The sequence below is a fragment of the Oreochromis niloticus genome, linkage group LG19 (genome assembly GCF_001858045.2).
Source record: "Oreochromis niloticus isolate F11D_XX linkage group LG19, O_niloticus_UMD_NMBU, whole genome shotgun sequence".
In the NCBI taxonomy this organism is placed as follows: domain Eukaryota; kingdom Metazoa; phylum Chordata; class Actinopteri; order Cichliformes; family Cichlidae; genus Oreochromis; species Oreochromis niloticus.
In genome coordinates this window covers 3,835,696-3,852,481 of record NC_031983.2, presented here as the reverse complement: position 1 = coordinate 3,852,481, position 16,786 = coordinate 3,835,696, and the positions used below count along the sequence as shown (strand labels likewise).

The following is a 16,786-nucleotide window of genomic DNA, read 5'->3' as shown; positions in this document are numbered from 1 at the left end:
TTGAAGATTGAAAGCCTTTGTGTGGTTGCTGAGCAAAAACAGTACATGGCACTTATTAATCTAGCAATTCAACCAGTCTTTGTCCCAATAGCAGACAGAAAAGACAAATGCTGTGCTATGCAGGCATTATTATTACCCTCACTAAGTAGGTGGAACCTGTTGCTGTTTGTTCATCTGAACAAAAGAAGGTTTGCAGAAAAAAAACAAGTTAAACTTCATGAAACTTGGTGGAGAGATGGAATTAAGGGCATTAAGGTTTGACTTTTTAGAAAAATATCTACATTTTTTTAATTATTTACTCTTATCATTACTGAAATAACATGGTTCAGTTTTGGGAAAGAAATCTGATGTCTACATTTTTTAAAAACTACAGAAAATCTCCACAGTAGTTTAAGTCACATCTAAGGAAACCGTCATCTTCCTCAAACTTTAACTAAAGAACTTTTTTGCCTATTGTGACAACTCCTTCCACCCCAACCTCCTCCAGCTATTAACAAACATGTTATCAGGTGATCCTCAGATTTTTAAGAGCACTGAACCTTAGACTTAACTTACATTACATGATAACCCTGAATTAGATAAGCAGATGAAAATGGATGTATGGATGGATGCATCCATCCATCCATTCGCTTCCACTTGTCCTTTTCAGGGTCACGGGGGGCGCTGGAGCCTATCCCAGCTGTCATAGGGCGAGAGGCGGGGTACACCCTGGACAGGTCGCCAGTCTGTCGCAGGGCCAACACACAGGGACAGACAACCATTCACACTCACATTCACTCGCACAGTCACACCTAGTGACAATTTCGATTATCCAATTAACCTATCCCCACAAGCTGCATGTCTTTGGACGGTGGGAGGAAGCCGGAGTACCCGGAGGGAACCCACGCAAACACGGGGAGAACATGCAAACTCCACACAGAAAGACCCTGGCCTGATGGTGGAATTGAACTCAGGACCTTCTTGCTGTGCGGCAACAGTGCTAACCACCGTGCCACCGTGCTGCCCGTGGATGCATCACAACTTGGACCGTGGATGCATCACAACTTAATTAAAAACAGTATTAGTAACATATGAATGTAATTTATTGTAGACAGGCTTGGAAATTAAATGCACTGACAATTGCATGTTAAAGGCACTGATGTGTGGCAAACCTCCTGGAAAATCCTCAAGGATAACCACAGTCCTGTCATTGGAACAGAGGCCTTTAAACACAACTTAAAAACAGCAACATGGTGACAATGTCAAATAAAAATCTTTTCTGACAAACCAAAACCCTTTGAAATAAAAAGGCACTGATATGGAACGTCTTCCCTTCACATCTGCTGTGGTTTTAAAGGTATAATTCATATACATATATATATATATATATATATATATATATATGTATATATATATATATATATATGAAAATACAATTTCAGACATTTATTTAACCATAAAAATCGCATGAGTTACCTTCTCCCATTTATCTTATATGTTAAAAATCCTCTGTAATTTTAGCTTGATGTTTTTCAAACCAATAGCTGGAAGTTACTGCTAATTTTGTTGCTGGGTTTTTAGGTTTGGGTTTTGTTGTTGAGTGTTTTATGTCTCAGATGGGATACAAAGATGTGTTGTGACATCTTACTTTGTTCTGATGTAATCTCATTTGAAATTTGACATTAAAAAAAGAAGGAAGAAATAACAAGACAATGAACCTATTTCCTGCAAACTCTGTTTCCTGTTTAAATTTTTTCTTATAATGGTGATGTTAAGACCAGACGCTGTAGTCATGGCTCTCCTCCTGTGCTTTTCATTTCACAATGTCAGGAAACAGAATCAATTGAGCACATACTGACACTGCTTATCCCTGTGAGCAAATTATCACTGAGCTGCAGATTATGACCTCTGACCTCACTGTGAGGCCTACATGGAGTGGGAATAAAGCTATATTACAGCTTCTGATTACAATACATACTATGTCAGCTTTTACTCCCCAGCTTTAGTTTGTTGTGATGCTGCTGAAGCCATTGTGATTGTTTAAAATGTTATATTTTATTAATTATTTTTCATTAACTTTTTTTTTTTTTTTGCATACTGTCATCATGAAAACACATCTTTGGTACTTTTATCTAAAAGCTTTTAAAGACGAAATTCCCACAGTGCTACAAATGTTTTTACCAGAATGCAGATTTGTTACAGCCTGGACTGCCAGGTGTTTCAGTCAGTTTAGCAGTGTTTTTCTGTGAAGGAATAACTGGCATTGTTGTATAACTGTGAAGACCTTTTAGGATAAAAGCGGAACAGCTTGAAGGATCGGGAAAAATCCAGAAAGGATATTATGGGCACTTTAAACACCAGCAATATTTAAACCTGCATCTAAAGTTTTGTGCAAGCGATGTCCTTTGAAATATGTGGCAGTAAAATTAACAAACTGCACCCTAGCACAAACTGTTACCTTCTGATAGTCGGTTTTCAAGGTTAAACATGAATATATGAATATGAACTTGCCCTCCTTCAGAAATGAAAGTGAATGGTGAAACCAGAATTAGGCAAATGTGGCTATATTATAAGAACTATTATTATAAGAACTTTGTCACTTTTCTTCTTTAATGCTTTTAAATCAGCTGAAATGCTCGTTATGTAAAATCTTACCAAAATAAAAATGCTTTGTTTGACTGCTGCCTGAAAATGTCAACCATTATTAGGCTCTAATGCATTGTCTTAGTGAATGTATCCAACAAAACTTTACCCTTTGACCTTCTGTAGTATTAGAGGCCCATTTGTTCTCCTGTTTGTTCAACGAGCAGCAGCAGACATGTTCACCTGTGATGGTTCTTTACATTTTTACACCTCTTCTCTGCTCAGTCTCTCTTCAGCAGCTTGCCTGGTGCCCTGTGAGCACTCTAGTCCTCAATATGATTGTACAAGGCATCTGCAGTAGGGTTTTTGCGGTGGGACGGGGGCACCAGGTGGTTGGGGAGCTCAGTGGGCAGCTCGTAGCCCTCCAGTTTGATCTTGATGAGATGCTGAGCGAGGGCAAACTCCTCATCGTCCAGCATGCCATCCTGGTCACAGTCGGCCAGCTTCCAGATCTTCCCCAGCACAGTGTTGGGCAGCCGAGAGTTCATCATCTCTTTCTTGGCATTGACGCCGGTTATCTTGCCGTTGACAGGCATCAGAGTGTAGAAGATCTCATCGTAACGGTGTTTGTCCCGGCTGACAATCCAGTCTTCAGCGTCGGCCCCAGCACTGATCCCCTCACCATAGCCCTGACCAAAGGGCCCATCCTGGGAGCCCTCAAAGGCACCACCTGACACCATGGCAGGAGGCTGCTTGGCCTCCTCCTCCCGGATCATCGCCATAAGAACAGCAATCTTTGAGGCTAACATCTTATCCACCTTCTCAATCAGCTTCACCTTCAGAGATGGGAACTTACTGAAGTCATAGTGCTGCAGCATGTCCTGGAGGAGAAGAGACACAGGTTAATGTCTGCTAACTCCTTTTACACCTCACACTCAGAGAAACAACTACAAAGATGACAGATATAAACAATGAAGCCTTTAAAATTGTGGTATATTTTTGGATGAGGTACTTGAACACATTATCTTAACATGGTGGCTTGCTATTTCTGCTCCAGCTTGCAGCTTTCAAAAGGAATGCAAGCTGGACTCTTTTCAACAAGGCTTTACTATGCACATTTTCTTTTTTGCCAAAAACCTCAACACAAGATTACAGCAAATGATTTTACTTTTATTGTTGCAAACTGATATTTGCATGTGACCCCATCCCCCGCCAGTCTGCCATTTATTACAGTTTTTCTCGATTGCTTAAACACATTTCTTGAAACTATGCCTCATATTCCCAAAACAGTAAACACAAATCCATAATATCTCTCCCAATTTCCCAAACAACGTATTGTCAGGTCAAAATGAAACTTTACACTCAAAACCATTCACTCTTGCTGAAAAACCAAACTTTGCCCACAGACAGCACACACAGGGCCTCAAACACACACACACAACAACATAGTCTTACACATTGGTGCAAATGTAAATATTCCCAAAACTGTCCAGTTATCTTGCTTGTGGTTCTTCTCCTCAAAAACCTTTTCACATGATGAACACAAAAGACGCAACCAATGTATATACAGTACCACATTTTTATTTATGTACCATACAGTACAACACATACCAAAAACATTAGTCCAATCTCATCCACATCACAGGCTATATTGGCCCTGGCCAGGAAGTGGGGGTAAAATCCTGATCCTTGCATGCCTGACTCACCCCTCACATGCATCTACTGATATGTCTAGGCAGGTGTTTTCCAGGACCTGGAGGAGGTGCACACAGACATAAGGTTCTCTGTCGTACACCTTCCACCGCCACGCCAAAAATAACTCCTCTATCAGGTTTAGAAAGGGAGAGTATGCAGGCAGAAAGATGTTAGACAACCTTGGGTTATTGGTAAACCAGTCATGAACCATAGCAGCGCAATGGAAGCTGTTGTTATCCCAAACAACAACATAGTGAAGCTGCTCTGGCTGTGCTGGTTCCCTGTAGTCCAGCTGGAACATATGTTGTCTCAGACCATCAAGAAAAGCAAGGAGATATAGTGTTATAGGGTCCTAGAAGGCATGGCGGTGGAGTAACCCTTGTTGGCTGATGGCTGCGCACAGAGTGACATTTCCTCCATGCTGACCAGGGACATTTACAATAGCCCGATAGCCAATTATGTTCCTTCACCTCGACCTCCTCCTCGCCGGTGTCCTAGATCTCCTTCTCCTCCTCCTCCTCAACCTCTACCTTTGCATGTCTTTGGATCCATTGTTTCAAACCTGAATGAGCTGACTTTGGCCCTTTTGTCTATCCATCAAAGTTTATGATTGGTGTGTGATACAGTTTGACTCCTAGTGTTTCCACTTCGTTAAATGTGTGCTAATTGAGCTAAAGCCGTGCTGATGTGAGTTAACATTATTGACTGCTATAGTGCTTTCTAAGTGACCACATGGTGTCAGCACTGACAAATGTAGGAATTTGTGTGTATAGTTTTGCAGTAACAGTTCACCACATCTGACTCATGTTTAAGCAATTGAGAAAAACTGTAAGACTGAGGTCAGGACAAACTGAGGTTTAGATGTTGTTTACCTTTCTTGCTTTGTGTGCTGATTCCTTGACTTAGTGAGTTTGCTGTCATCAATGCAGTTTATTTCAAATCAACACCCAAAACACTGGGATTCCTTTTGTTTTGAGCATTACACCTGTTGTTGACTATACATAAAAATGGTCAGAGATTCTCACAGTGAAGTAAAGTAGATGAACCTTAAACCTGAATTTGTTTTACTGGCCAGCAGGGGTCATCTGATCTCCTAGTTACAGGGTGGTGCTTCATTCATGGTTGGTAAGTAACTACCATATGAGTAATGGACTGATTCTTATTTAATGCTTTTCTACACTACTCTTGAGCACTCACAGCAACTTTGGCCAGGATCAAACAGCCAACCTTCTGATTAGTAGAGGGCCTGCTCTACCCCCTGAGCCACAGCCATGCACAGTCCTTCTACATTTTAATGAGATCCAAGCCTCACTAATGATATGTATTTTATTCAGAAGCAAAATAACCACAGCCAAATAAAAAGGCCTAAACAGGACTTACTAACATGGTGACAGCATGATGGCATATTGGTTGGATATTCAGAGAGGTAAGTGTGTTTTAGCAATTTTTCAGACAAAAATCTATGAATTTTACACATTTCTGAATGACATGTAAAAGTTTCACTTAACATAATAGGGCATTTTTCTAGAATTCTAATTACTAGTACCATAATATGCCTTCATTTTAATCACCGGTGTCGTTGCTTAAAGAAAGCCATTTGTAAAATAACTACAGGCTCTTTTTCAGGACATCTCACCAGGGAAGTGAAAAATCTCAAACATTTTCCCTGCGAATAAACCCAATAAAAACAAAGTTTAGCTGAGGGAAACACACACACACACACTTGCTGTGCAGCATCTCTCTATCGGCCCAGCAGAGCAGCTGCAGTTCAGCTCATTCTGTCCCAGCAGCTAAAACCTTCCCTGACGTCAGGAAAACAGTTGTAAGTTCTTCTTCTTCAGGTCACACATTGTTCCGGATGATGACATGATGCAATGCTATAATCACTTGTTTATCATTTAAATCCAGGTTTTCTTTTACTGAACAATGATTTTCCTATATTTGCATAAACAGGGACAGCGATTACATTAAACCCAGTGCTCCAGGTCTATCAGCCAGTGTCCAAGAGTGCATTTCCAAACTCGAGTGGGGCAAGAAGTATAGCACTGCTATTCCTATGTGTTGCTTCCTATTTGTCAAATTAAAACACAATTTTCTAGAGTCAGGGAAGAATAATTATTTGATCCCCTACTGAATTTTTAAATTTGTTCACTTACAAAGAAGTATGAGGAGTCACGTTTTGCTTTGGAATCAAATACTTGACTTTTAAGTTATGTGTTTTTCTTTTCTAGATATTCTGTCTCTATTCTGTCTCTCTCCTTTAAAATGAAACTGCCATAAAAATTAGAAGACTGCTCATTTCGTTGGAAGTGAGCAAAATGTCAAATTCAACAGGGAATCAAATCATTTCCTGTACAGTATGAGCAGCTTCTGTTTCAAGGAAATAAAGACAACTGTTACTGTGATATGACTGTGATACAAAAATCTGTTCTAAAATTGGCAGTTACAGTTGTTACATTATCTCTTTTTGTTGTGTTAAAAGTGATTAACAGACTTTATCTGGATTGAGTAAAAATATTCTCAGGATATCCAGGTCCAAAATGTGTGTGTGTGTGTGTGTGTGTGCGCGCGAAGGTGTGTGTCCGTGTGAAGTCATCTATAGCAGTTATTAGTGGTGCAACGGATCAAAAATCTCACGGTTCGGTTCGGATCGGATCACGGTTTTAAGTCACGGATCGGATCAATTTTCGTATCAGCAAAAAAAGAAAAAAAGACAAAATTTTAACATTTACTTATTAACTTATTTAACTATTTTTTGCCTATTAAAAACATTCTACTCAAGATTCATTATATATATATATATACATATTTATATATATATATATATATATATATATATATATATATATAAAAAAAAAAAACACCCAGCACACCCCTGCGGGCGGTTTATCCTTCAAGCTCGGGTCCTCTACCAGAGGCCTGGGAGCTTGAGGGTCCTGCGCAGTATCTTAGCTGTTCCGAGGACTGCGCTCTTCTGGACAGAGATCTCCGATGTTGTTCCCGGGATCTGCTGGAGCCACTCGCCTAGCTTGGGAGTCACCGCACCTAGTGCTCCGATTACCACGGGGACCACCGTCACCTTCACCCTCCACATCCTCTCGAGCTCTTCTCTGAGCCCTTGGTATTTCTCCAGCTTCTTGTGTTCCTTCTTCCTGATATTGCTGTCATTCGGAACCGCTACATCGATCACTACAGCCGTCTTCTTCTGTTTGTCTACCACCACTATGTCCGGTTGGTTAGCCACCACCATTTTGTCCGTCTGCATCTGGAAGTCCCACAGGATCTTAGCTCGGTCATTCTCCACCACCCTTGGGGGCATCTCCCATTTTGACCTCGGGACTTCCAGGTTATACTCGGCACAGATGTTCCTGTACACTATGCCGGCCACTTGGTTATGGCGCTCCATGTATGCCTTGCCTGCTAGCATCTTGCACCCTGCTGTTATGTGCTGGATTGTCTCTGGGGCATCTTTACACAGCCTGCACCTGGGGTCTTGCCTGGTGTGATAGACCCCAGCCTCTATGGATCTTGTACTCAGAGCTTGTTCTTGTGCTGCCATGATTAGTGCCTCTGTGCTGTCTTTCAGTCCAGCTTTGTCCAGCCACTGGTAGGATTTCTGGATATCAGCCACCTCCTCTATCTGCCGGTGGTACATACCGTGCAGGGGCCTGTCCTTCCATGATGGTTCCTCGCCTTCCTCCTCTTTCTTGGGTTTCTGCTGCCTGAGGTATTCACTGAGCACGCTGTCAGTTGGGGCCATCTTCGTGATGTATTCGTGGATGTTTCTTGTCTCATCCTGGACTGTGGTGCTGACACTCACCGGTCCCCGGCCCCCTTCCTTCCGCTTAGCATACAGCCTCAGGGTGCTGGACTTGGGGTGAAACCCTCCATGCATGGTAAGGAGCTTTCTTGTCTTTATGTCAGTGGCTTCTATCTCCTCCTTTGGCCAGCCTATTACCCCAGCAGGGTACCTGATCACGGGCAGGGCGTAGGTGTTGATGGCCCGGATCTTGTTCTTACCGTTCAGCTGACTCCTCAGGACTTGCCTGACCCTCTGCAGGTACTTGGTGGTTGCCCTCTTCATGGTTCCCATTCGCTTGCGGGATCCCCAGGTACTTGTAACTGTCCTCTATGTCTGCAATGTTGCCTTCTGGTAGTTCAATCCCCTCAGTTCTGACTACCTTCCCTCTTTTTGTTACCATCCGACTACACTTCTCCAGCCCGAATGACATCCCAATGTCATTGCTGTATAGCCTGGTAGTGTGTATCAGTGAATCGATGTCTCGTTCACTCTTGGCATACAGCTTGATGTCATCCATGTACAGGAGGTGGCTGACAACCACTCTGTTTCGTAGTCGGTATCCGTAGCCAGTCTTGTTAATGATCTCACTGAGGGGGTTCAGGCCTATGCAGAACAGCAGTGGGGACAGAGCAGAGTTCCCGATGAAGGCTCTTAGCGTCCTGTTGATCTTGTACAATTCTAGGCATTCCAGTATCCAGCTGTGGGGCATTGAGTCATCTTGTAATCAATCCAGGCAGTGCACAGGTTGGTCAGTCTGGTCTTGCAGTCTCGGCTGACCGTTCTGTCTACCAGTAGCTGGTGTTTTGCGCCTCTGGTATTCTTGCCAATCCCTTTCTGTGCCCCGCTCATGTATTGACCCATGTGCCTGTTCATCTTAGCCGATATGATGCCTGACAGGAGCTTCCATGTAGTATTGAGGCAGGTTATTGGTCGGTAGTTGGATGGGACCGGTCCCTTCTTGGGGTCCTTGGGGATCAGGACCGTCCGACCTTCGTTTAGCCATTCCGGGTGTCTCTCGTTAACTAGCAGCTGGTTCATTTGTGCTGCCAGACGCTCGTGGAGTGCAGTCAGCTTCTTCAGCCAGTAGGCGTGAACCATGTCGGGCCCTGGTGCTGTCCAATTCTTCATACTGGAGACCCTTTCTTGGATATCTGCCACTGTGATGGTTACTGGACCCTGTTCAGGGAGGTCGCTATGGTCTGCCCTCAGATCCACTAGCCACTGAGCATTGCCGTTATGGGTTGCGTCCTTCTCCCATATGCTCTTCCAGTATTCCAGCCTTGGTGGTGCTGTTCTCTTATTGTTCCCTTGCCACTGAGAGTACACCTTTGCTGGTTCTGTGAAGAACAGCTGGTTTATTCTCCTGCCTTCTCTCTCTCTCTCTGGTGTACCTCCTCAAGCGGGTGGCCAAGGCTGTGAGTCTTTGCTTGGCAGTTTCCAAGGCCTCAGGTATGGGCAGCTTGCTGTATTTCTTATGCACCTTCTTTGTCGCACCTTTCTGCAACTCCGTTAGTTGGCTAACCTCCCTCCGTGCTACTTTGATCTTACAAGATCAAGATCAAAGTAGCCAAGCATCTCACTGATCACTGCTGCCGTAGTGTAGATCAGCTTGTTAGTGTCGGTAATCGTGGTTGTAGGTATCATCCGTAGTGCTGCGTTAACATCATCTAGCAGACCTTCTGAGGGTACTTCACGTAATCTTGGTAACCGGCTACGGGGGATCCAGGTTTCAAGCTTGGCCATGATCCTATCTTTCAGGTCAGTTCCTCTGGCACTCAACGATCCTTCTCTTATCGCACTTGGGGCTATGTACCCAATCTCGGGTGGGGGTGATGATATCTCCCCCCTGACCTGGCGTCCTGACTCCTCCTTGCCGTAGCATTTATGTTGTACCTCGTCAATCTCTAGCTGTGAGAGCAGTTCCTTCTTTCGAATGTTGGAACACTGAGCTACTAGTTGTTTCGCCGTCATTGTGGATGTTGGGTATCGAAGAATCCATAGGTCCCTCATCCTATTCATGTAACCCCTTCCGCCAGGGTTACTAGCGTAATAGCATTCCAACAACGCCCTGTTTTCGTCTCTTGCCCACCGATGCCTTCTTGTTCCAGTAGCCCACTTGTCATCAGGGTGCCCTGGTTCCTCAACACCTGACGCGGACCTTGTTGATCCGGGCGACGTCCGAGCCGGCATGCCTTCATATTTATCTGTCTCGCTCATGTCTGCGGTAGGCTCGCTTAGCATAGGGGGTCTAGCCTTAGGACCCTTACTGGATACAGACGCCCCAGGCAGGAATCGAACTTGCGATCTTCTGCTCCAAAGAAGGCGTGTAGTTTAACCACTACGCTATCCAGCTGCTATATATTTGTAATAGCTTTAGCCCGATCGGATTGGGGAGCAAAGGGCTGCTTAAATGCCACAAACTCCTCTGCTCCTCCCCTTGGACCGCTAGCGCTGGCCATAACTATCGCTTGACAGACTGACCATGCGCACCATACACATACTTTTTTTCCTTCTTTTTCGAATCTCCGGATCACGTGCGTCCCGAACCGTGGAGTGGGATCGGTTCGGATTACGGATCAACCGTGATCCGTTGCACCACTAGCAGTTATACAGGAGCATAGCTTCTGAGGCTAAACAGTAAAGCCAAGCCATTCTTTTTAATAACCAGCAGGGGATGACTCCTGTCCAGTTGCACAGAGGTCTATGGGAACTGCTGACAACTGTGTTTGCTTTTACGAACCTGCATCTTAGTGACATTGGGGAAGTCTCCAGGGCTGATGTGGTGCTCTCTCTGTAGGACGGTGTAGATCTCCGGCAGTCTCTGGATCAGTTCGTCTTTCTTCTTTTCCCGCCCAAACAGAGATGGCATCTCTTTCTTCAGGTAGCTGATAATGTAGGCATGCACCTGCAAGCAGGAAAGCAATGGAGATAAGCATTTTAAAATGCCATGGAGGGGACACAGATCTAAATTCTGTGCCTTAAAACGTGAGCATGAGTACACATTCACATGTGTCCCAAGTTTCTTTTAAACCTGTTAATGGCAGCGTTTTTCCTTTGAGACATTTGAGACTGCATTGAAAGAAGAGGACTAAAACTAAAAGTGTTGCATCAGAAAGCTGATTGAAACTGATCACAAAAGTTCATTCATCTCATTAAATCTTTAAAAAAGCCAAAATTCAGGACAAGTGAGCAAGCTAAGAGAAGAAGTCTGAGTACATGGCAACGCTTAACTGAGACAAAACCGAAGTTATTTATGACTGATCCCCTTTAACTCTTCTGTGTTACACTGTCCCAGCACAGAAGACACTAGCCTGATAGTTCCTCAAAAGGAAAAGGTCATAGCCCTCCCGCTGCCAGAGCTCCATTCAATAACAGCACTGTTTACACAGAGTTTCCTTAATCACACCACCGACACAGGAAGTCCACTATCTGGGCTACAGGTTACCATGGAGGGCAAGGAAGCTCATGCTCTCATGTGTTTTAGTTCATAAAATGAGATTTGAAAATTCAAACATTTGGAATTCGTGAGATGACATCTTACAAATTGAAATTTAATAATTTATATTTAAATTAAAAAAAATTCTTGACACAAATAATCTTTACATGGAACAACCACAAAGTCGACATTTTGTCAACATAAAAACAAAAGAATATTTCACAGAAAGGGTTAATATCTTTAAATATAATTTTATTGTAGAATGAAATGCATAATTCAGACATCTCAGGCTGTTTCCTCTTACTGTAATAAAAATATAGCTTGAAGTCTGGGTGTTTAGACTCCAGATGAGAGAGAAACAGGAAACTATGAGATGCTGGGTCAGAGGGGAACTGATGGTGACTGATGGATTAGCATAGGAGAAGAAGGAGAAGAAACAGGAGGAGGAGGGAGGAATGCAGGAGTGCAGGAGGATCATCGGTTACACAGGCAAAGGCATAATGATGGTGGAAGGAAGGGAGGAGTAACACAGGGAGGGAATGAGCTCATTGAATTTCTGAGGGCAAAGTGCCAGAGTACATGAGTGCCATTTATCAAAAGTTACAGAGGAAGGAAAAACATAACTAAAAAGACTCCTTGGTATGTTTCTAGGTGCTGAACATAACTACATGTGTGAGAAAACACATATGTAGTTAGGGTTTTTTGTACATTTCATTTTTAAATGTACAAAAAAGCCCAAAAGACACAGAACTATCATTTGTAACTGTAACAAAAACCATCTACGAATCCCATTATTTCCTTTGCATCAGTGGCTTAACGTTATCACACGACAAACATCATACTGCAGCGTTTCCACTAGAAAGCACTTGTCATATGTTAGTAGAGCGCAGCCAAATCCTTTGTTTAGCTGATAAGTGAAATATGCACCATAACAAACCACAGGATTGTGTCATTTCAAGAACTTTTGCGGCTAAACACACATCTGTGTTTGGTGTGGATCATTCACTCAGGACAGATTCCAGCTCACTGTATAACAACACAGATGATACAGCTGCTGGATGTGCCCTCATTATTAAGTTTTCACAGCAGCCTTCGCAATTTCCCACATAAATACCTAATGAAAAAAGAAGCAACCACAGAGGAAGAGGCTGTGACTTCACACTGAATCTCCTGAGATGACAGACGATCAAATCAACTTGAGCGTCATTGTACAACATTACGAAACATTACAGAGATTAATATGATTGATGTTATTAACCTGCTTCTCTTTGCTTGCTCAAAAATATAGTGGTACCTGAAGTACTTGATCTTTGTTATACTTCAAATATGGCTGACTTTTTACATGCTCTCAAACTTTTGAAGACTCATACGCATTTTGGAGTAAAAAAAAAATCCACCCCATATGAGGGACTGCTACATCTATGTGCTGTACGCTAGAAGCCTTTTTACAAAATAAAAGCCCTTTGTTTCTTATATGCTTCTACCAGGCTGGACAAGTGTTTGTGTTCCAAATACTGAGCTGAGCATATGCCCTGTATCCCCCACTATGGTGACCATAAGCATAAATGCAGCTAGATTAAAGTTAAAGTTAAACTGTTAACTGTTTGATAGCTCTACATAATTATAACCAAATAAACAATAAGGCCCTGATTTAAATTTTTAAAAGATCATTCTTTATTTATTGGTCAGACTTGCTCTTATCAAGTTATGCCAAATTATTTCAAAAGACTAAAACATTAAAACACACCAAGTAACAAATTAACTGCAGTTACATTTCTTTTGTGTGTTTTTTGGAAGTAGAGTGATTACATTAATTACTGAGCTGAATTACAGTCTTCCTTTCTTTCTTTACTTAAAGTAGTACTACTTTGAAAAGTACAGGACTCCTCTGGCTGTATACATAAATGCAACCATGTTCTTATTAGCAAGAATATTTCCCTTGAAATAAAATTAAATATATCTAAAAAAAAAAAGACCCACACCAGTACAGTGTTTGCAAAATATAAGCCCTCCATGATGTGTGTGACTAAAGCATGTTTTCTATCTATTTTAATTCTTTAAAAAATATTTAAAAACTTGTTGTTGTAAGCTTGGTTTCAGGATTAGCGTCTGATTCAGGCTTTATTTCCACATCACTGTTAAAATTAAATACCACTTCTGCTTCCTGTTTCCCAAGAATAAAAAACATCTATGTTTCGATTCTTCGTTTGAAAGGCTGAAACAACAGCTGACATCATTAGCAGTGTTGGGCAAGTTACTTTGAAAAAATAATTAATTATAGTTACTAGTTACTTCTTCAAAAAAGTAACTGAGTTAGTAACTGAGTTACAATATTCTAAAAGTAATTAATTACTTGAAAAGTAACTATTGCGTTACTTTTTAACCCCTCTGCGGTCCAGGGTATAATTGGCCATTTTAACTACTTTTGATTTTACCTCTACAGTTCACCTTTAGAAACTATTTACTTTGCCTTGTTTGGAATCATCCTTTTCAGCACAACCTCACGTGTCTGAATTTACAGTCATGTTTTCATTTTGACATACTGCATTAACACAATTGATCTAAAATCAGACAAAAAACATAAAATCAGAGTAGAAAAAGTTATATTTTTTACCATAACAACCACAAACATGTTTAATGAATCATATTTCATAACTTCAAATGCAAATATTAATTGTCAATTTTGAAATCCTATGCACAAGTTTTGCAAACAACAAAGTTATTTGCATCCATTTACCTTTTACCTTGATTTTTTAAATAACCATTCCAAACTATTTACAGAACAATCGGCTGTTCTGCATTCAATAAGATGCCACACAAATTATTTGTGCCACTCCAAAAAAATAATTTCTGTCCATTATAAAGGAGAACATCACAGCCTGATACCTGCAGGTCTGACAGCAGCAGGTGTATCACTCCTTTTTCTACCTGGAGACAGCAGTCGCCTCATTGTTCTGACACACAACACAAGACTATCCACAACACTACACACTAACTACACAAGACAACACATTAACTACACACTCCAAACACGCTAAACGTCACAAATCTCTCACATCTCAAAACTCGCTCTCCCTCTTTTTCTGCTGTCTTTCTTTCTCTCTCTCTCTCTCTCTCTCTCTCACTCTCTCTCTCGCCGTCACTCCTAAAACTTCCCCTGGGTTTTTTGGGGGTTTTTTGGTCATAAGCAGAGAGTGCTTGCTGCGCTGTCCTTAGACAGTAAACGTGACAAAACTATTGAGGAAAAAACACCACGTATATATTGTTTATCATGACTCTGGTTTTACGTGGCCTATCAACACAATTTAAAAACTGGTATATATCACCTTGTTGCTTTGTCTTTAAGTGGTCATGTGATTGGCTTACCACGACTACTTTATTCTTCCTCAGTCAAACAGCAGCACTCATGCAATTGTTTTGCCCCCTTAGCTCCAGGTGTTGTGCTAGACAGTGATCGTGATTGCCGTCTGCGGGAGCGCGCGCAGCTGCTTAAAGCTGTAGCGTCCAGATTACTTACAGCTACTTCCGTGCAACAGATATAAGATGCGGTAAGCTGAACACAGCTTCAACCGTCTGTTTGTTGAAAAATAGTAACGGACCGCATTTTCTTGTTAGTAACTGTAACGGCGTTGTAACAATAGGAATAGTAATTAGTTAGATTACTCGTTACTGAAAATAGTAACGGCGTTACTAACGCCGTTACTTGTAACGCCGTTATTCCCATCACTGATCATTAGAAACCATTTTCTCACAAGGACATCTCCATTAAACATAAACTCAGCCATTTGGAAACACTATCCCAGAGTTCCTCAGTCAAATATTCCCCAGTATTCCAAGAATTCATGAAAGTCTTAGAGTTAACTCCAACCACAACGTGTGACTTCTTGTCTCACCTTGGCCAGCCTCGCCCTCTTGATCAAGTCGTTGAGTTTACGGAGAGCAGCATTCCTCGGAAGACTCTGGATGTCCCGGAACAGGTCCTGAGACTCTGCCTCGAACAGACGCCTGACAAGTACCAGGAATGAATGAATGAATGAATGAAGTAATACACGTGTATGGAGAAAGAAATCCTACTCTAACAAGCAAATGAATGAACAACAACATGAACAAATGAATGGATGGATGAAACAATACATATATCATGAAGAAAGGTTAAATAACTAAATTAAATTATTTAATGAACATATGAATAACAGTTCTTCTTCATTCTTACAACCTTGAATCACACATGCATATTTCTATAGTACATTTACTTTTTCATTCAATTCCATTTGTGCGATCAATTCTTTTGAAAAAGCAATAATTTTAATCACAGCACCTGTTCTACACATTTTAATGTGTAAACACACAGACTGTGTATATGCTGTGTAGCTCCAAGCTTAGTTTTTCAATTCCGTCCAAAATTTGTCTTTAGATTAGAAGGGTGGGGGGGTGGGAACTAGAACAAATTGTTTCAGTCAGAGGATGAAAATGATGGGCTGGTTTGGAACTATGAATCATAAATAAGAGGTTCTCATGTCTAACTTCATTAAAAAAAGAACATTAAGGCAAGGAAGATAAGCATCATTCCCTGCGAATGTACAGACGAAGTAACGTATTTCACCTGTTCTCTGTGTTTTGCAGCGGTTTGGCCCAGAAGGAGCCGAGATAAACTCTCACCACCTCTGGAGTGTTGATCACCTTCCCCAGTGACCACATGAGGGCGCCATACACCCGCATGAGTTGTTGGGTGTCCACCTAATTGAACAGGTGAGGAGGAGGAGCTTAAGGTTAGACTGACACAGGTGAGCAGAGTTTAATGTCATGTTAGATTTGTACAGCCTCTCCTACCTGGTCTGCCTTGTTGAGGACGACTCGGATCTTGTCGTCTTGACCCTTGAAAGCTTTGATGGCCTCTGAAAACTCATCTGAGATGTCCAGCTTGTGTGCATCAAAGAGGAGAATGATCCGGTCCACTCGCTCTCCAAACCAACGCAGGACCTCAGCAAAGTCATAACCTGGCAACAGGGAGACAAACAAAAGGATGCGTCTAGTTTCCATTTCTAGATCATTTCTGGAAAATGAACACTTAGCAAAACAAAGTCTAATAATTTTGACTGATGAGAAAGAAAATTAAGGAACTGAAGCTAAATTTTATCAGCATTTCTTTTTTGGCTTCATGTTAAGATTATAAACCATGGATGAAATATAATGGTTGTAAATGTAAGGATGGTTTGGTAACAAGTAGCTACCAAATGTTGCTGCTGAAGTTGAAGACATGCAAGGATGGTGCAATGTATTTATACTCATAA

General features: G+C 41.8%; 1 protein-coding gene across 1 annotated transcript in view; it reads right to left on the bottom strand.

The window, feature by feature from the left end:
- Positions 1-1,113: 1,113 nt before the first annotated feature.
- The window catches only part of ehd4 (EH-domain containing 4), a 46,723-nt gene continuing 31,050 nt past the window's right edge, over positions 1,114-16,786 (bottom strand). The window contains exons 4-8 of the mRNA XM_003451184.5: positions 16,326-16,492; positions 16,099-16,232; positions 15,389-15,500; positions 10,800-10,964; positions 1,114-3,443 (exon numbers count right to left, since the gene is read on the bottom strand). Coding sequence (XP_003451232.1) covers positions 2,886-3,443; positions 10,800-10,964; positions 15,389-15,500; positions 16,099-16,232; positions 16,326-16,492 — 1,136 coding nt within the window. The 3' untranslated portion in view covers positions 1,114-2,885. The remainder of the gene's footprint in view (positions 3,444-10,799; positions 10,965-15,388; positions 15,501-16,098; positions 16,233-16,325; positions 16,493-16,786) is intronic.